This window comes from Bufo bufo, chromosome 6 (assembly GCF_905171765.1).
Source record: "Bufo bufo chromosome 6, aBufBuf1.1, whole genome shotgun sequence".
Taxonomy (NCBI): Eukaryota; Metazoa; Chordata; class Amphibia; order Anura; family Bufonidae; genus Bufo; species Bufo bufo.
Genome location: NC_053394.1, coordinates 191,246,144 through 191,265,330, shown reverse-complemented (window position 1 = coordinate 191,265,330; position 19,187 = coordinate 191,246,144). Strand labels below are relative to the sequence as shown.

The window sequence follows — 19,187 nt, the reverse complement described above, 5'->3', positions numbered from 1 at the left end:
TCAACTGCTTTCACTAGTAGGGGAAAGGAGTCTTTTAAAGTATCATAAGAGGTTCCTTCTTTCAGGAGAATCTCTAACTGTAACAGCCACTGTTTTAAAGACCTTGATACAGATGTGGCCACCAGATTAGGCTTGAATAGTGCTGTGCTAGCCTCCCAGACTTTAAGAACTTGATCATTTTTATTGTCCATGGGATCCTTTAAGGTCCCCATATCTTCAAATGGGAGAGCATTAGCCCCTATGACTAGTTTGGATAAAGATACATCCACTTTGCGGCAAGTTAATAGGGCCTCGTCTTCTTTACAGAAAGGGAGGCGACGTTTCATTGTTTTTGGGACAAATAGTTTTTTATCTGGGGATTTCCATTCTCTTAATTAGTTCCATCATGTTTTTATGGACCGGAAATACCCTCTTTTTCCTTTGTTCTAGACCGCTATACATTTGGTCCTGGACAGATCTCTGCACTTTCTCGTCTGAGAGCCCCATAGTAGCCCTAATGGCTTTTACTAACTCCTTCGTGTCCTCAGAGGAAAAAAGGAAGTTTTTATACTCTGAATCAGACCCGGAAGAGATTTCGGAATCTTCATCCTCCGAATCCGACTCAGGCTCTGAGTCAGAGGATGGCACGGAGATGCTCAATTTAGAATTTTAGAGCTAGATGTCCCAGGAGTAACAACCGGACTTTCTGCCATAGCAGATCTCATTTCTTCCCGTATTACATCTCGTAGCTCCTCTCTAATTGACGGGACTAAGTCCTTCACCATATTAAAGGTAAATTTTTTGTAAAGTTTTTTGTTATAAGCGTCGGGCAATTTAGCTGAACACAACACATTTTTTAGTTTTTGGACTAGCTTTTTTCTGAGCTATATCCTTATCACTCTGCATTCATACAGGGAGAGCCATAGAGGGGGAGAGAGAGAGAGCAGAGGCACATACTGGGGTTAGCAACTAATACAACCAGCACTCACCCAACCCCCAGGACCTTAACTTACAATAGAGGGTCCCTGAGAGGTTTCCATCTGGCCAGGTTGTTCAGACATGCAGCAACCCTCTACAAAACCCCCCTTAAATACTCTCACCTGCAGACCTCAGATCAGTGGGCGACTTCCGCCATGATCAGCATGCCGATTTGCCGCTCCACCCCCACCGCGTGCGTTCCACAGAGCGGAAGTTCCGGTTGGAACGCACGTTAACCACATAGGACTTCCGGTAGCGTTCTTTGCAAGAGCCGAAACTATCGGATCACAATGCGGAGCTCCTAGACAGACCGGAGGGACTCCCGGAGTGTCCGGTCGCACATGGACCTCCACGCCCGACACACGATGCGGGAGGTAAGGAGAAGGGATCCTGACAGTCTTTACAGCCCCACAATACCCAACTAGGGCACGGGTGCTGTCTGCTTCCCTCATGTGCTTAAGGCATTTCTTTTCTTCTTACCGCCTCTGCCTGCCTGTAACAGAAACAGGCTCATAGCATGTGCCATGAGGATGATCCATCTCCTACCTGGAGTGACAGGAAGACACTGAGGAAGAGCTGGAGGAGGGTCTAATTTATACTTCCTGTCCCTACCTTGTTGGAGGCGGGTCATCTCTCATGGTATGCCGTCATGGAGGATGAAAGGAAAAATAATAATAAATTCTGATATGACCTGATCTCAACAAAAACCGGGAGGCCTTCACTGCTAATCTTACTGCCAGGAGTTCTTACCTGTTGGAAGATAAAGTCTTCTGCGTCTGAGACCAAAGACCCTGAAAATTCTCGCCCAGGATATAAGCTCCCCAATCCCTGGGATTTGCATCTGGATAATTCCAAAAAATGCCCTGAACTAAATTCTCTGTTTTCCCACCAGACTAGGCTCATTAAGGTTCTGGCAGATATCCAGTTTGACATCTAAAAAAAAACAAAAAAACTTTTTTTTAAAGCTGTAAGAATCTCCACCTGCAACTGCTGTGAGTGGAACGGAGCCCATTCCACTGCTGAAAACCAGGGACCCATGAACCGACATTGCCTTCCGAATCGATAGTTTGAAGGTTGTTAATGACTAACTGGGATTGAATTTTCAACACTTTCTCTCCTGGCAAAAAAAAACCTCTGGACTCTCGAGTCCAAGAGAAGGCCTAAAATCATTTGTCGTCTTTTTGTTATTAGTGTGGATTTATTGAAGTTTACAATCCATCCCAACATCTAAAGAATTTTCATCACTTCTTGGACTGCATTCGTGCAGCCTTGGGCGGTTTTTGCTAGGATTAGAAAATCGTCCAGCTAAGGAATGAACATAATGTCTTTTTCTATTTTAAGACAGGACATATATCTGATACCACTTTGGTGGAAATCTTGGGGCCATTGAAAGACCAAAAGGGAGGGCCTGGAACTGTAGATGACACAGATGACTGTCCTTCCATGTACATTGCTATTCATAGAAATAACTGAAAATCTGGATGAATGGGAATATGATAGTAAGCATCTTTTAGGTCTGTAACAGCCATGTCGCAATCCGGGAAAAGAAGCTGTATCATTTTTCGTCTCCATCTTAAACTTCCAAAAAAAAAAAGAAGGTATTTGTTTAGCCATTTCCAATTGATTATTGTTCTAAAGGGTTTTGTAACCAAAAATAGTGAGAAATAATAACCTTCTGCTTGTTCTAGATACGAAACTGGAATTAAAACTTCCTTTTCCAAAAACTTCTGAACTTCCTTTACCATAGGGGAGGGACCCACTTTTGAAGACTGAGTTTTTGTAATAACAAATGTTTTAGGAGGAATAGAACGGAACTCTAGTCTTAGACCAACACGGATAATATCTAATACCCATCTTCCCGAAAACTTTTCCCAGGTGGAAAGAAAAAAAACGTTATCCTTCCTCCCACCTTTAACCTGGTGTCATTGTTGGGAAGGGTTTTTATTTCCAGAGGAAGAACCCCAAAAAGGAAGCCCTTCCCCGCAAACCCCCTGGGTCTAAATTTTTGGTCTCTATCTTTATTCTGTCTTCTTCCTCTGAATCCAGAGGAAGTTCAAAAGGAGGAATGAGGGTAAGAACTGGAAAACTTTCTTTCTGTCAGCTTTTTCCAGTAATTCATCAAGGCCTGGTCCAAATAAGAATTCACCCTGACAAGGGATACCACATAACTTTGGCCGAAAACCGGAAGTAACATAGTGCTATCCCGTCTTCCAAAATCCTCGTGTCCGGGGCTCCCAGTGTGGCATCACTCCGCCGGAGGAGCCCACGCGCCTGCCGCAAGATCCCAGAAGATACCCTGGATCTCCCCAGGATCCTAGGGTCCTAACAGCCAGAATATACAGCAGGACACCGCTAGTCCTCTAGGGACCCCATAGGAAAATGAAGACCAGCGCTAGATGGCCTGTGGATAAAAAAAATTAAAAAAATAAAACATTGTAGGCCTCCTACTCCAGGTGGGAGAGAGGCTCCACCTTTTTATTCTGTAGGTTTCCTGTCACTGGGGGCGGATCCTCTTTCCGTGGTGCTGTCGTGGGGAAAGGGAAAAAAAATATAGTGCATACTGTGATTCCTTTAAGGTAACAATTTCCTCCGCCTTTAATAACAGGCTCCAGCTTTAGGCTTAGTTCACATCAGCATTCAGCCTTTCCGTTCTCCTGCTCCGTTATAGGAGCAGGAGAACAGAAAGGAGGGATTCAGCACATAACTGAGCCGAACGGAGCCTACGGACCCCAAACTATAATGGGGTCCGTTAGGCTTCCGCTCAGAAGATGATTTTGGAGCGGAGACAAAAGTCCTGCATGCACAACTTTTGTCTCCGCTCCAAAATCATCTTCTGAGCGGAAACCTAACGGACCCCATTATAGTCTATGGGGTCTGTAGGCTCCGTTCGGCTCAGTTATGTGCCGAATCCGCCCTTTCCGTTCTCCTGCTCCTATAACAGAGCAGGAGAACGGAAAGGGTGAACGCTGATGTGAACTCAGCCTTAGGCTGTTTTCATAACATCAATATTATTTCCGTTCTTCTGCTACATTATAGGGGCAGAAGAACGGAAATAATGCAAGTGCCAGATTTGTCAAATTACTGACAGGAATGGAGCCTAACAGATTCCATTAATGATAATGAGATCTGTTAGATTTATGTTCAGAACTTTTTTTTTTTAGCACAGCAAAAAAGTCCTGAATGGGGAACCCATACTACAGTCACCACAGCTCAGGACAGAAAAACAGACGCAGATAGAAGCTCTTCACATCGAAGACCACCTCACATGAAACGTGAATCACCACGTACCCAGCGCAGTCCCCCTCTTCACTACATGATTACTATGTCAGCACTGAGGGAAAGAAGAAGGGAAGCTACTGAGCATGCAAGACCAACACTGAATTCAGGAGAAGGTGGACCAGAGAAACCACAGGAAAACTGCAGGGGGTGCTACCAGAGCAGAAAATGTACATAAAAAAAAAAAAACTTACAACATTTCTATTGCAACAATACTTCATAACCAAATCAGTGGCTACAACAATGACACACGTGATTGGCTAACATGCGATCCCTGCGTCATCAATGGGGGAGGACTTTCCTCCTTAAATCAGAGCGCTTTTGGCCGCCGCTTCACGGCCGTACTAGCGCCGGGTATGCTGTCATGCTGTTGCTCTGAATGAATGAGATAGCTCAGCTTAGATAGGCAGGTTATTTTGGCTCCTGATGATTCTTATATAGAGGAAACGCGTTGAGCCAGTATTACTGCGATAGCATGAGCTAGATAACAGTTCTTTTGGGAAGTAGGATTGGGTGCGATCCTGCAGGATACCTTTGGCTGTGTTGCTATAACCTGAATCATACAGCACAGAGGTGATCCATGCTTGACACAGTATCAGGACGCCGTATCACCAGGGCACCCTGATCTGCACCCAACCCTGTTCTTCCCAATTTAATCACCACAGCTGGTCTAAGAGCACTGGGACATTGTAGTGTCTATCACACAAGTACACTCTTGTCTCCTGGCTCTCATGCTACCACTATAGCATCAGCTGTTGGTGATTAGCTTTGTATGTGATTCCTATCACACCTCTCCATAGTTGTTACCTGCATACCTTTCCAGGCTCAGGGATGCGGTTTGATATTGGGACACATTCTCATATCCCTTTGGCTACAGAGTGGAGGTGGCGACACTACACACAGGGGTCGAGTCGAGGGGGAACGCGTGGGAACGGCGTTCCTGCACTTTTCATGGCAGGAACGCCGTTCCCTTTCAGGGCAAAGGGACCAGGAGGGGAAGCGGTGAAATCAGATTCACAGGGGGCGGAGCGGAGGCGAGGCCCTGCGTGACTCGCACTGTGCAGGGCAGGCTAAGTGAGGAGGGAAGGGGAGCGGCTTCAGTTGAGGACGGAAGACTCACTGACTGACTCCCCTCCCCCTCCGGGCTGAGAGCTCCCCTCCTCCTATCCTGAGCCTGCGACTGCCTGAAGCAGTGGGGTACCTACCATATAGGCAGACCACGCAGCTGCTATGGGGCCCGTGAGGAAGGGGGGGCCCTGCAGTGGAGGAGAGTCCCCGCCCCTGTCTATCTTCCTAACTGTCTCCCGTCTGCTAGCCCCGCCTCCTGCCGGTTAGCTCCGCCCCCGCCTGATTCCTCTGGATTGCCACAACCAGTAATGAAGTAAGTGAGGACTTGTAGGTGAGGACAGTGCAGAGGTGTATGTGTGTGGAGGGGGGCAAGGTCACTCAGGTTTCCCAGGCTATTCCTCTGCACATATGCCATTCAGAACAGGAGGGAAGCTGGGTGTCACTACATTATGTAATGTGACTCAGCTTTCCTGATGTCCTGCATGGCACAAGTGCAGAGGCATGAGAAGATATGAGGGTTGTGTTACTCAGCTTTCTCATGTCTCTCCACATGTGCCATGCAGGAGAGCAGAAAAGCTGGGTGCTATTACCTCATGTAATGTCACTCAGATTTCCTGCTATCCTGCAAGGCATAAATGCAGATAAGAACATGGAAAGGCAGGGGGAGGGTGTCACTCAGCTTTCCCAGAGACTCCTGTCTCTGCACATGTGTTATGCAGGATAGCGAGTAATGTCACTGTCTCCCAGCTGTCCTGCATGACACAGAGGATGGGGGAAGGGGGCACTGACTTCATCAAACTTTTCTCATGTCTTTTCTCATGTGCATGTGCCATGCTGGACAGCAGGAAAGTTGGGTGGTATTACATCATGTAATGCCCCAGATTTTTGTCAATATATGCTGAACACTGCTGGAACCTACCGGATCCCATTCACTATAATGGGTCTGTTGGGTTCCAGCGTGAGTACTGCTGCACGAAATGGGGCAGGGGAGAAGTTAGGGAGGGTAGTGAGAGGAGCCAGGGCGCATAGTGGGAGGGACTAGGAACGGGCATGGGGGCCCAATCTAAATTCTTGCTATGGGGCCCAATGATTTCTGTGTACACCCCTGCCTGACTGTCTGCTGAGGTGAGCGTGGCTGGACCATCCGACCGGACCGGGGTCCTGGTGGTCCGGTCCAGACCAGTCTAAGTGTCTGTGACTGTCCCTGAGTGAGTCCGGGGGCCCTAACCCGCCTGGTGGGAGCGCCGATGGCCAGCAGCCCCAGACCAGACCAGACAATACCCCCTCTTTTATGTCAGTACTCTCATCAGATGTGACTGCAGGCAGCACAGCAGCAGGCCAGAAGCGATCGATCAGCCAGGATTAATGTGCACAGCCTGGGTGGGAGGCCCCCCTTACCCTGGCTTTAGGCAAGTGACAAACTGCCCCCCCCCCCCCTCCTCAATCTTAGGCAAGTGACAAACCCAGCTCTGCTACATCTACAATGAGCAACTACAACAAATGTAATGTCAAACTGCAGTTCCTCTATGCGATTGTGATGCCTCAGATAGCTTCCACTGGACCCACAGCCTGTGGGTCCAGTGGAAGCTATCCAAGGCATCACATAGAGGAACTGCAGTTTGGCATTACATTTGTTGTAGTTGCTCATTGTAGATGTAGCAGAGCTGAGTTTGTCACTTGCCTAAGAATGAGGGGGGCAGTTTGTCACTTGCCTAAGCGAGGCCTCCCACTGTGCACATTAATCCTGGCTGATCGATCGCTGCTGCTCTCACATCTGATGAGAGATTTCCTAAGGGGGTATTGACTGGCATTAGGGACGGGCTGGTGGATGAGGGCAGCCACCCGGTCCTGCCTATGGATCACCCAGTTTGCACTTAGCTATGCCCAGGCCCCATGCCAGGGGGTCCCTGATTTATTAACTGACCAATAACATGGAGATCCCAGTGCCAGCTGCCTTGCTGGTGGACGATTGGCATATACTTATGCTGTGGGCCACAGCAGAAGTATATGCCAATCGTCCACCAGCAAGGCAGCTGGCACTGGGATCTCCATGTTTATTTCATGTTAATTTTGCAGTTGTTTGTGTAAACTGGCACTTTACAATAAATTTTGCACTGAATTTTCAGCGAAATATATATTTTTTTATTTTTTTTTTGGGGGGGGGGGGGGGGTTGCAGTGGATCTTGGGTAAGTTCCCACACTTTTTTCCCCAGGACTTGACCCCTGACTACACACATGGTGGGTTCACATGCCACAAATTTGTTTGAGCACTTGGTTAGTGCCACCCCACCTGCCTATAATTATTAGGGATTTTTAGGCCACGTTCTTCCCTGTTTTATTGCTATACCAATAAAAGTTACATTTTAGCGTATCCCACACCTTCCGTGATTTACAACAATGACATGCATCAGCCAGTTTGGCTGAGAGGCAATCCTGGATATTTCCTGGAGTGTCAAGAGCATGAAGTAGAGCAGGGTTCCTGGCAGAGTAGGAACTTATTGGCAAGGGATTGATAAAGCTCAATTTTTACAGCATGTGCAGCCCATTGGAACACTTATTTGCCAAAATACCCTTTAATTATTTTGGAACTCACCTTGGCACTGTGAGCAGACACATTAGTGGTGACATATGGTGTGCGACTCTTCAGTAAGAGATCTATGTAAACCTCCGCTCCCTCAGTTCCATGCAGACGGAGTAGGCTAATGAGCTCATTTACATCATGATGAATACGAAACTCACTCATTATGGATGATCTGAAACAAAAAAAAAGGAAAACAGCATTTCATATTTAGATATTGATGGCCTGACCGCAGAAAAGACCATCAATATCAGATTGGTTGTGATCCAACCCTCGGCACCCAGACAATCAGCTGTTTTGTTGTAGCTTCAGTGCCATAAGCAGGCGTGGAAACTACCGTGCAGTGGATGGAGTTGGTAACTGCAGTTCTGCCCTATTCTCTTTAATAAAAGCAGCCCTGCAGTTAAGAACTCCATCCTAAGGATAGGCCATCAATATCAAAATCTTGCACAACCCCTTTAATGTCCTTCAGAAAAAGTTTCCTTCTGTTACAAATTTCAGTTCAAATGCACTAATTACAGTAAAATTGGATTTTCATACTGATGGCCTCTCCTCAGGATAGGTCATCAATATCAGATCAGTGGGGGTCCGACTCCGGCGAACCCCATCAATCAGCTATATGCATAGGCCACAGAACTCTGTGAAAGCTTAGGCTTTAGTCTTTGTAAAAAAAAAATAAATAAATAAAAAACTAAACACACACACAACACAAGTCCATCAAGTAGGCCGCAAATTTTAGGGGGGAATTTTTTTTTCGCATTTTCATAAGCATTAATGTAATTTACTTTTAAGAATTCATCTAAGCTCTTTTTAAAATTGCCTATTGTTCCAGCTGTGACTAAATCATAAGGTAGAATATTCCATGATGCATATGAAGATTGAACTTTTTCTCCTCCAGATGGAGGCAGTGCCCCCTTGTGTTTTGAGGCAGTTTTATATGGAACAGCTTTTCACCATATATTATATAGGCCATTTATATATTTGCATAGGTCAATCAAGTCCCCTATTAGAGTTCTTGTCTTAAAGGGGTTGTCCGGGTTCAGAGCTGAACCCGGACATACCCTTATTTTTACCCCAGCAGCCTCCCTGAGCCTAGCATCGGAGCATCTCATGCTCAGATGCGCTCCCGTGCCCTGCGCTAAATCGCGCAGGGCACGGGCTCTTTTGTTTACAATAACACACTGCCGGGGCGGTAACTTCACCGGCTCTGAGGGGCGGGCTTTAGCTCTACCCTAGCCGTTTTACTGGCTAGGGCAGAGCCAAATCCCGCCCATCAGTGCCGGTGACGTCACCGGGGTTCCTGTCTGCCCCATGGAGAGCCCCGGTACGTCACCGGAACTCCTAAAAATGCCTTTGCCCTGCGCAATTTAGCGCAGGGCAAAGGAGAGCATCAGAGCATGAACTGCTCCGATGCTCATGTCAGGGGGGCTGCCGGGGTGAAAATGGAGGGATGTCCGGGTTCAGCTCTGAACCTGGACAACCCCTTTAAGACTACATACGTTTAATTATTTAAATTTTTACTAATAACAAAGACCCTCCATGTCCCTTATCAGTTTAGTTGTTCTCCTTTGTACTTTTTCCAGGGCATCCTTTCTATGGATTGTTGCCCAGAACTGAACTACATATTCAGGATGAGGCTGCACCAAAGCTTCGTAAAGTGGTAATACTGTCCTACAAGTCCATACTTCTTTTACTACATAATTTGACTCTGTTATTTAATATATGACCTACATGTACACCCAAATCCTTCTATACAAGTGACTCTACCAGAGTTACTTCCCCTAGGACATGTGATGCACATGGATTACTACTACCCAGATCCTAACTTTACATTTATCCACATTGAACCTCATTTGCCAAGTTGATGCCCAAACACTCAGAGTGCCCAAGACAGCTTGTAGTTTTTGGACATCTTCCACAGACTGCACAGTACTACACAGCTGAAGCCATGAGCAAAAATAGAAAAAGTGCTATTCATCCCACCCTCTATATCACTAATAAAATTAAATAAATAGGGAACCCAGCACTAAACCTTGGGGTAAACCACTTATAACATGGGACAATTCAGAATGGGAATCATTTGACCAAAACTCTCTGGACATGGTCCTTCAGACAGTTTTCAATCCAATTACAAACTATACTTTCTAAGCCTACAGACCTTATAAAACCAAATAAACATCTATGAGGGACAGCTTTAAATGCCTTTGCAAAATCCATAAACACTAAATTCACAGCTGCCCCTGTGTCTAGGCTTCTACTCACCTCCTCATAAAAACAAATCAGATTAGTCTGACAACTTCAGTCTTTGGTAAACTCATGCTGGTTATCACTAATGATATTAACTCCTGTATATAGTCCCTTAAGAGTCCTTCAAACATTTTCCCACAACAGAAGTTAAGCTTATTGGTCTACAATGACCTGTGGAGAACCTAGAACCCTTTTTGAATATGGGTAACACATTTGTCTTGCACCAGTCACTTAGCAATGTACAAATAATCTCTAAAAATAATGAACAGGGGCAAAGAAATAACTGAACAGAGTTCTTTAACCACTTGAAATCCGGGCCATTTCCCCCTTCCTGACAGAGCCTAATTTTGCAAATCTGACATGACGGACCCGCTCTGAACGGCAGTGTGAAAGTAGCCTTATGTGGTAATAACTTTGGAACGCTTTTACTTATCCAAGCCATTCTGACAGTTTTCTCGTGAAACATTATACTTCATGACGGTGTTAAATTTAAGTAGATATATTTCACCTTGATTTATAAAATTATCAAAAATTTAGCAAAATTCACAAAATATACTTTTCTATATATATTTTTAATACATTTTTAATACACTTTTTTTTATATACATATACCGTATTTTTTGCCCTATAAGATGCACCTGCCCATAAGACGCACCTGGGTTTTTGAGGAGGAAAATTAGAAAAAAAATATTTTGAACCAAAATGTGTGCTTTTGAACTACCGTAAAGGAGGTCTGTGGATGGCACTATTATGGGGGCATCTGTGGATGGCACTGTTATGGGGGCATCTGTGGATGGCACTGTTATGGGGGCATCTGTGGATGGCACTGTTATGGGGGCATCTGTGGATGGCACTGTTATGGGGGCATCTGTGGATGGCACTGTTATGGGGGCATCTGTGGATGGCACTGTTATGGGGGCATCTGTGGATGGCACTGTTATGGGGGCATCTGTGGATGGCACTGTTATGGGGGATCATTGTGGGGGCATCTGTGGATGGCACTGTTATGGGGGCATCTGTGGATGACACATATATAGCATCTTATGTGTCATCCACAGATACCCCATAACAGTGTCCCTGTGTAGTGAATGGGGGCCAGCATCTGTTTCTGTAATGGCAGCGGGGCCCAGTGCAGTCACTGTATTCTACTACACCGGGCCCTGCTCTCTGTAGTATACAGTAATCATATCTAACTTGTGGGTATTGTTTAAAGTATTCCAATCATCTTAACCCCTTAAGGACACAGCCTTTTTTCACCTTAGGACCAGGCCATTTTTTGCAAATCTGACCAGTGTCACTTTAAGTGCTGATAACTTTAAAACGCTTTGACTTATCCAGGCCATTCTGAGATTGTTTTTTCGTCACATCTTGTACTTCATGACACTGGTAAAATGAAGTCAAAAAAATTATTTTTTTTGCACAAAAAAACACCTAATTTACCAAAAATTTAGCAAATTTCAAAGTTTCAGTTTCTCTACTTCTGTAATACATAGTTAATACCCCCAAAAATTGTGATGACTTTACATTCCCCATATGTCTACTTCATGTTTGAATTATTTTGGGAATGATATTTTATTTTTTGGGGATGTTATAAAGCTCAGAAATTTACAAAAACTCAATTTTTAGGGACCAGTTCAGGTCTGAAGTCACTTTGCGAGGCTTACATAATAGAAACCACCCAAAAATGACCCCATCTAAGAAACTACACCCCTCAAAGTATTCAAAACTGATTTTGCATATGTTGTTAACCCTTTAGGTGTTGCACAAGAGTTATTGGCAAATGGGGAGGAAATTTGAGAATTTCATTTTTTTGTCTTATTTTTCATTTTAACCCATTTTTTCCACTAACAAAGCAAGGGTTAACAGCCAAACAAGACTGTATCTTTATTGCCCTGACTCTGTCGTTTACAGAAACACCCAATATGCGGCCGTAAACTACTGTACGGCCACACAGCGGGGCGTAGAGTGAAAGGTGCGCCGTTTGGTTTTTGGAAGCCAGATTTTTATGGACTGGTTTATTTACACCATGTCCCATTTGAAGCCCCCTGATGCACCCCTAGAGGAGAAACTCCCTAAAAGTGACCCCATCTAAGAAACTACACCCCTCAAGGTATTCAAAACTGATTTTGCATATGTTGTTAACCCTTTAGGTGTTGCACAAGATTTAATGGGAAAGAGAGATACAATTTCAAAATTTCACTTTTTTGGCAGATTTTCCATTTTAATATTTTTTTTCCAGTTACAAAGCAAGGGTTAACAGCCAAACAAAACTTATTATTTATGGCCCTGATTATGTAGTTTACAGAAACACCCCATATGTGATCGTAAAATGCTGTACGGGCACACGGCAGGGCGCAGAAGGAAAGGAATGCCATACGTTTTTTGGAAGGCAGGTTTTGCTGGACTGTTTTTTTTGACACCATGTCCCATTTGAAGCCCCCTGATGCACCCCTAGAGTAGAAACTCCATAAAAATGACCCCATTTTAGAAACTACGGGATAGGGTGGCAGTTTTGTTGGTACTAGTTTAGGGTACATATGATTTTTGGTTGCTCTATATTACACTTTTTGTGCGGCAAGGTAACAAGAAATAGCTGTTTTGGCACAGTTTTTTTTTTTTGTTATTTACAACATTCATCTGACAGGTTAGATCATGTGGTAATTTCATAGAGCAGGTTGTCACGGACGCGGCGATACCTAATATGTATACAATTTTTTACAAGTTTTACCCAATGATTTCATTTTTAAAACAAAAAAATATATAGTTTTAGTGTCTCCATAGTCTAAGAGCCATAGTTTTTTCAGTTTTTGGGCGATTATCTTAAGTAGGGTCTAATTTTTTGCGGGATGAGATGATGGTTTGATTTGCACTATTTTGGGGTGCATATGACTTTTTGATCGCTTGCTATTACACTTTTTGTGACGTAAGATGACCAAAAAAATGGCTTTTTTTACACCGTTTTTATTTATATTTTTTTTCGGTGGTCACCTGAGGGGTTAGGTCATGTGATATTTTTATAGAGCCGGTCGATACGGACGCGGCGATACCTAATATGTATACTTTTTTTTAAATTTATGTAAGTTTTACACAATGATTTCATTTTTGAAACAAAAAAAAAGTTTTAGTGTCTCCATAGTCTAAGAGCCATAGTTTTTTCAGTTTTTGGGCGATTATCTTAAGTAGGGTCTCATTTTTTGCGGGATGAGATGACGGTTTGATTGTTACAATTTTGGCGTACATGCGACTTTTTTGATCACTTTTATTACCTTTTTTGGGAAGTAAGGTGGGCAAAATTTCAATTTCATCATAGTTTTTTATTTTTATGGCGTTCACTGTTCGGGTAAAGTAACATGACCGTTTTATAGATCAGGTCGTTACAGACGCGGCGATACCAAACATGTGTAGGGAATTTTATTTTTTTAATTTTTAATCAGTGATAAGTGTTTTTTGATTTTTACTTTTTTTCACTTTTTTTTTTTACCCAGACCCACTTGGTTCTTGAAGATCCAGTGGGTCTGATGTCTGTATAATACAGTACTGTACTCTATATAGGGTACTGCACTGTATTTTACTTACACTGAACAGATCTATGCCTTCAGCACAGATCTGTTCAGCACCATGGACAGCAGGACGCCTGAGACGGCGTCCTGTTGCCATGTGAACCTTCCCCGTCTGCCACAACTTCGCAGACGGGGCAGGGTGAGGACGGGGCTGGCGGGGGGCTGTCTGGGAGCTCTCTCCCTCTCCCATCGGGGGGCTGCAAAGGCACAGCAGCCCCCCGATCGGAGAGGGAGCTCCCTGAGCTATTAACAGAAACTGCAGAAATCGCAACAAACCGCAGGTCTGAATTGACCCGCGGTTTGTTGCGATCGCGGACATGGGGGGGTCACGGGACCCCCCCGCGCATTTAGCCGAGGTGCCTGCTCAATGATTTGAGCAGGCACCTTGTTCCGATCACAGCCGGCCGGGCGGCAGTGATCGGAACAACACATGACGTACCGGTACGTCATGTGTCCTTAAGGACTCGGGAAACATGCCGTACCGATACGTCATGTGTCCTTAAGGGGTTAAAGGGATTCTGTCACCTCCTTTTACGATTTTAAGCTGGCACCATTGCTATGTTGACTAAAGTAGCTTATTTCCAGGACTCTTCTTTTTACTTTATTTTGTTTAGTAGTTTTGATGTAAAAGCGATTTTTATGTTATGCTAATTAGGGTCCAAGGTGCCCAGAGGGGCGTTTTTCTCACTCTCCGGTGCCCAGTGAAGCCCCCCTGCAGTGCCCAAGACAGCCTCCTGATAGTCAAAGCACCTCCCACAGCCCGGCAAACGGTTCCGCCCCCTCCGCACGTCATAATCTACCTTATAGATATGCCCCGTCCTCCTTCCTGTCTGCGGCCAGAAAACTCGCGCAGGCGCAGTACCGCCTGCGCGATCATCAACCTCCTGAGGGCAACAGCCTCAAAAGTCTCACTGGGCATGCGCCGAGCCCAGTGATGTGACCTGAGCGCTGTTGCCCTCAGGACGTTGATGATCGCGCAGGCCGCAGGCGGTACTGCGCCTGCGCGAGTTTTCTGGCTGCAGACAGGAAGGAGGACGGGGCATATCTATAAGGTAGATTATGACGTGGGGAGGGGGCGGAACCGTTTGCCGGGCTGTGGGAGGTGCTTTGACTATCAGGAGTCTGTCTTGGGCACTGCAGGGGGGCATCACTGGGCACCGGAGAGTGAGAAAAACGCCCCTCTGGGCACCTTGGACCCTAATTAGCATAACATAAAAATCGCTTTTACATCAAAACTACTAAACGAAATAAAGTAAAAAGAAGAGTCCTGGAAATAAGCTACTTTAGTCAACATAGCGATGGTGCCAGCTTAAAATCGTAAAAGGAGGTGACAGAATCCCTTTAAATCTAGCGCTGTACTACTTACAACTAACTTCTTGGCAGTCAGGAGGCTGGGCGGGCACTCGTAGCGTAGCTCAGCTCACTGCGCCGCCTTTTTCATTCATAAAGTGGGCGGCGCAGTGAGCGTACTGAGCTACACTACGAGCGCCCGCCCGGCCTCCTGACTGCCAAGAAGTTAGTTGTAAGTAGTACAGCTCTAGATTAAGGATGATTGGAATACTTTAAACAATACCCACAAGTTAGATATGATTACCGTATACTACAGAGAGCGGGGCCGGGTGTAGTTGAAAACAGTGACTGCACCGGGCCCCGCTGCCATTACAGAAACAGAAGCAGGCCCCCAGCCTCTCCTCCCTCTCAGCCTATTCACGGGGGGGGGGGGGGGGGGGGGGGGGGGGAGTGCATCTTATAGGGCGAAAAATACGGTATATAACACCTTCTTTATGTATATTTCTTGTACAATTATATATACATATTTTGTTCAAAAACATCCAATATCTTTTCTACCCCCACACACCCCTTTTACAACATAACATATATCCACTCTCTTTCAACACCACCCCCTGCCACATCTGATCATTTTCACTCCAAAACATAGTAACTTCCTATATGATTTGGATCAATATAGATTCCACATCAGCAGACACCTATATGCTTGACCATTTTGCTCTTATAATCTTCCCCCACCATCTGTTATGCATCCCCACATGCATATATACTTCCGTTGCACCTAACTCCACCCCTACAGGTGACATCACTACACTCATGACCAATGACAGTACACAGATCATCCATCCACAATCCCCCAATATATAATAACAGTAAATATTCAAAAAAGAAAACCACCACTATCTCATATCGGCCACCATCAGCTTCCAGAGGACCCCACTTGCTGACAGCCCCACACAGACGTGACAGACAGATCGAGCATCCTCCTGTCTCATCCGGACGGCAGCGGCGCCACTTCCGGGTTTTGCGTTCCAACCTGGAACGCATCGTTCTCCGGCACTACTTCCGGTCATGCGCAGTAGGCCCAAAATGAGCTCCGGTGTAGCGTTATATTACCCTTCCTCGTGAGATTTCCCTACCCCCCGACTTCCTGTCGCATCGGCGATGACGTATGGAGGCGTGTCTTAGTTTTTACAATCTGAGCATGCGTAAAAGGCCAGTCTTGGGAAAATCTCACTGCCGATTTCAGCAGCACACTGGGACACTGCGCATGCGTCGGGGAGCCGAGGTAGGGAAAAATTACGGCCCAGTGCGCAAGCGCGGTTAACTCATGAAAATCCACCCGATATACGCGCATGCGCAGTGTGGGGGTAGGGAAAAAACACGTCCCAGTGCGCAAGCGCCGAGGGTAGTATAAATATCCATTTCAAAAAGCGCTTTTAACCCTTTGCAGGAGCAATTGTCATATTGGTTCTTGAGTGATTGTTTTATATATAGGTTCTATTATATAGGGGGTCTGTCTGTGCAGTATATGGGGGGGGTCTGTCTGCACAGTATATGGGGGAGGGGGGTCTGTCTGCGCAGTATATGGGGGGGGGTCTGTCTGCGCAGTATATGGGGGGGGGGTCTGTCTGCGCAGTATATGGGGGGGGGTCTGTCTGCGCAGTATATGGGGGGGGGTCTGTCTGCGCAGTATATGGGGGGGGGGTCTGTCTGCGCAGTATATGGGGGGGGGTCTGTCTGCGCAGTATATGGGGGGGGGTCTGTCTGCGCAGTATATGGGGGGGGGCCTGTCTGCGCAGTATATGGGGGGGGGTCTGTCTGCGCAGTATATGGGGGGGGGTCTGTCTGCGCAGTATATGGGGGGGGGTCTGTCTGCGCAGTATATGGGGGGGGGTCTGTCTGCGCAGTATATGGGGGGGGGTCTGTCTGTCTGCGCAGTATATGGGGGGGGTCTGTCTGCGCAGTATATGGGGGGGGGTCTGTCTGCGCAGTATATGGGGGGGGGTCTGTCTGCGCAGTATATGGGGGGGGTCTGTCTGCGCAGTATATGGGGGGGTCTGTCTGCGCAGTATATGGGGGGGGTCTGTCTGCGCAGTATATGGGGGGGGTCTGTCTGCGCAGTATATGGGGGGGGGTCTGTCTGCGCAGTATATGGGGGGGGGTCTGTCTGCGCAGTATATGGGGGGGTCTGTCTGCGCAGTATATGGGGGGGGTCTGTCTGCGCAGTATATGGGGGGGGTCTGTCTGCGCAGTATATGGGGGGGGTCTGTCTGCGCAGTATATGGGGGGGGGTCTGTCTGCGCAGTATATGGGGGGGGTCTGTCTGCGCAGTATATGGGGGGGGTCTGTCTGCGCAGTATATGGGGGGGTCTGTCTGCGCAGTATATGGGGGGGTCTGTCTGCGCAGTATATGGGGGGGTCTGTCTGCGCAGTATATGGGGGGGTCTGTCTGCACAGTATACGGGGGGGGGGGGGGGGGGTCTGTGCGCAGTATACGGGGGGGGGGGTCGGTCTGTCTGCGCAGTATCAGTATACGGGGGTCTGTCTGCGCAGTATACGGGGGTCTGTCTGCGCATTATATAGGGAGGTCTGCACAGTATATTGGGTGGTGTCCGCCCAGTATATTGAAGTTGTGGGGTCTACGCAGTTTATTGGGGGGTTATCTACGCAGTATATTTGAGTGGTCTGTGCAGCATATGGGTGGCTGTCTGTGCAGCATATGGGTGGCTGTCTGTGCAGTATATTGGGGGATGGATGTGCAGTATATTGGGGGATGGATGTGCAGTATATTGGGGGATGGATGTGCAGTATATTGGGGGATGGATGTGCAGTATATTGGGGGATGGATGTGCAGTATATTGGGGGATGGATGTGCAGTATATTGGGGGATGGATGTGCAGTATATTGGGGGATGGATGTGCAGTATATTGGGGGATGGATGTGCAGTATATTGGGGGATGGATGTGCAGTATATTGGGGATGGATGTGCAGTATATTGGGGGATGGATGTGCAGTATATTTGGGGGGGGGGGGGGGTGTATTATATTTGTGGGCTGTGCGTTAGATGTGGAGCTGTGCAGCACGTGTGGCCTGTGTCTTAGATGTGTACAACCCTAGTTTAACAAAAAATAAAATATAATTCCCTAGATCTCCGATGCCATGGCATGTTTTTTGCTACTAAACTGCAGCCATCTCGTCACTCGGAGAAGGATGAGAAGCTGCCCCCCAGCCAGAGGGCCTACCCCACATCTGCCACCAAATCCGTCGCTCACTGGATTCAGTAATCTCCGTCTGTGTGTCTCCCACAATCTGTGTGTCTGTCTGCTGTGTATATGTGGACCGTCCGTCTGCTGCACTGCGTCTGTTCTGCCATTTACTCTAACCATTTTAATTTTATTTTTTTGTATCCCAACTCTGACCAGCATGTTCTCCTATGGAACACGAAGTACCTGAAGTGGAATGAAGAAGCCCACGTTTGAGGCCCGCGCCCCCGGCTGGAGCAGTGAAGGGGCATCGGACAGGTGACAAGCTGCTCCTGTTTGCACCGCTACTTCAGCATTGTGTACTGTGATCACCGCCAGTTCACAGGTCGGCAACCATAGGCCGTCCACATGCTGTGAATTACATCTCCCATCATGCTGGCAAAGCATTATGGCAGGTGTAGTCCAAAACATCTGGAATACCAAATCCGTATGAATGAAAAGCATGGTCTGTGTGACTGGTCAGTAACAAGGGTTGAAGCCTTGACGTGGCGTTACTGCTCACATGTGTATCCATGTGCCAATTCAACCAATGTGAGTGACTGTAATTAATACTGATGAGGTAACTAAATACTGTGACGATGGAGAATTGAACGACCGTATCTCCTACACACTGCCGCCACCGTGACCGTATCTCCTACACACTGCTTACACCGTGACCGTATCTCCTACACTGCTTACACCATGACAGTGTCACCTACACACTGCTTACACAGTGACCGTATCACCTACACACTGCTTACACAGTGACCGTATCACCTACACACTGCTTACACAGTGACCGTATCACCTACACACTGCTTACACAGTGACCGTATCACCTACACACTGCTTACACAGTGACCGTATCTCCTTAAACACTGCATATAAAATGACTAAATGGAAACGTACGAAAGCCATTCCGAGGATCCGTAATGCGGATCATTTTGTCACGTTCGTTTCCATTTT

General features: G+C 46.5%; 1 protein-coding gene across 2 annotated transcripts in view; it reads right to left on the bottom strand.

The window, feature by feature from the left end:
* Window positions 1–19,187, bottom strand: part of TUBGCP2 (tubulin gamma complex associated protein 2) — a 478,187-nt gene that overhangs the window by 429,119 nt on the left and 29,881 nt on the right. For both annotated transcript variants that reach the window (XM_040435527.1, XM_040435528.1), the window contains exon 2: window positions 7,895–8,054. In XM_040435527.1, the coding sequence (XP_040291461.1) occupies window positions 7,895–8,044 (150 nt within the window). In that variant the 5' untranslated portion in view covers window positions 8,045–8,054. The remainder of the gene's footprint in view (window positions 1–7,894; window positions 8,055–19,187) is intronic.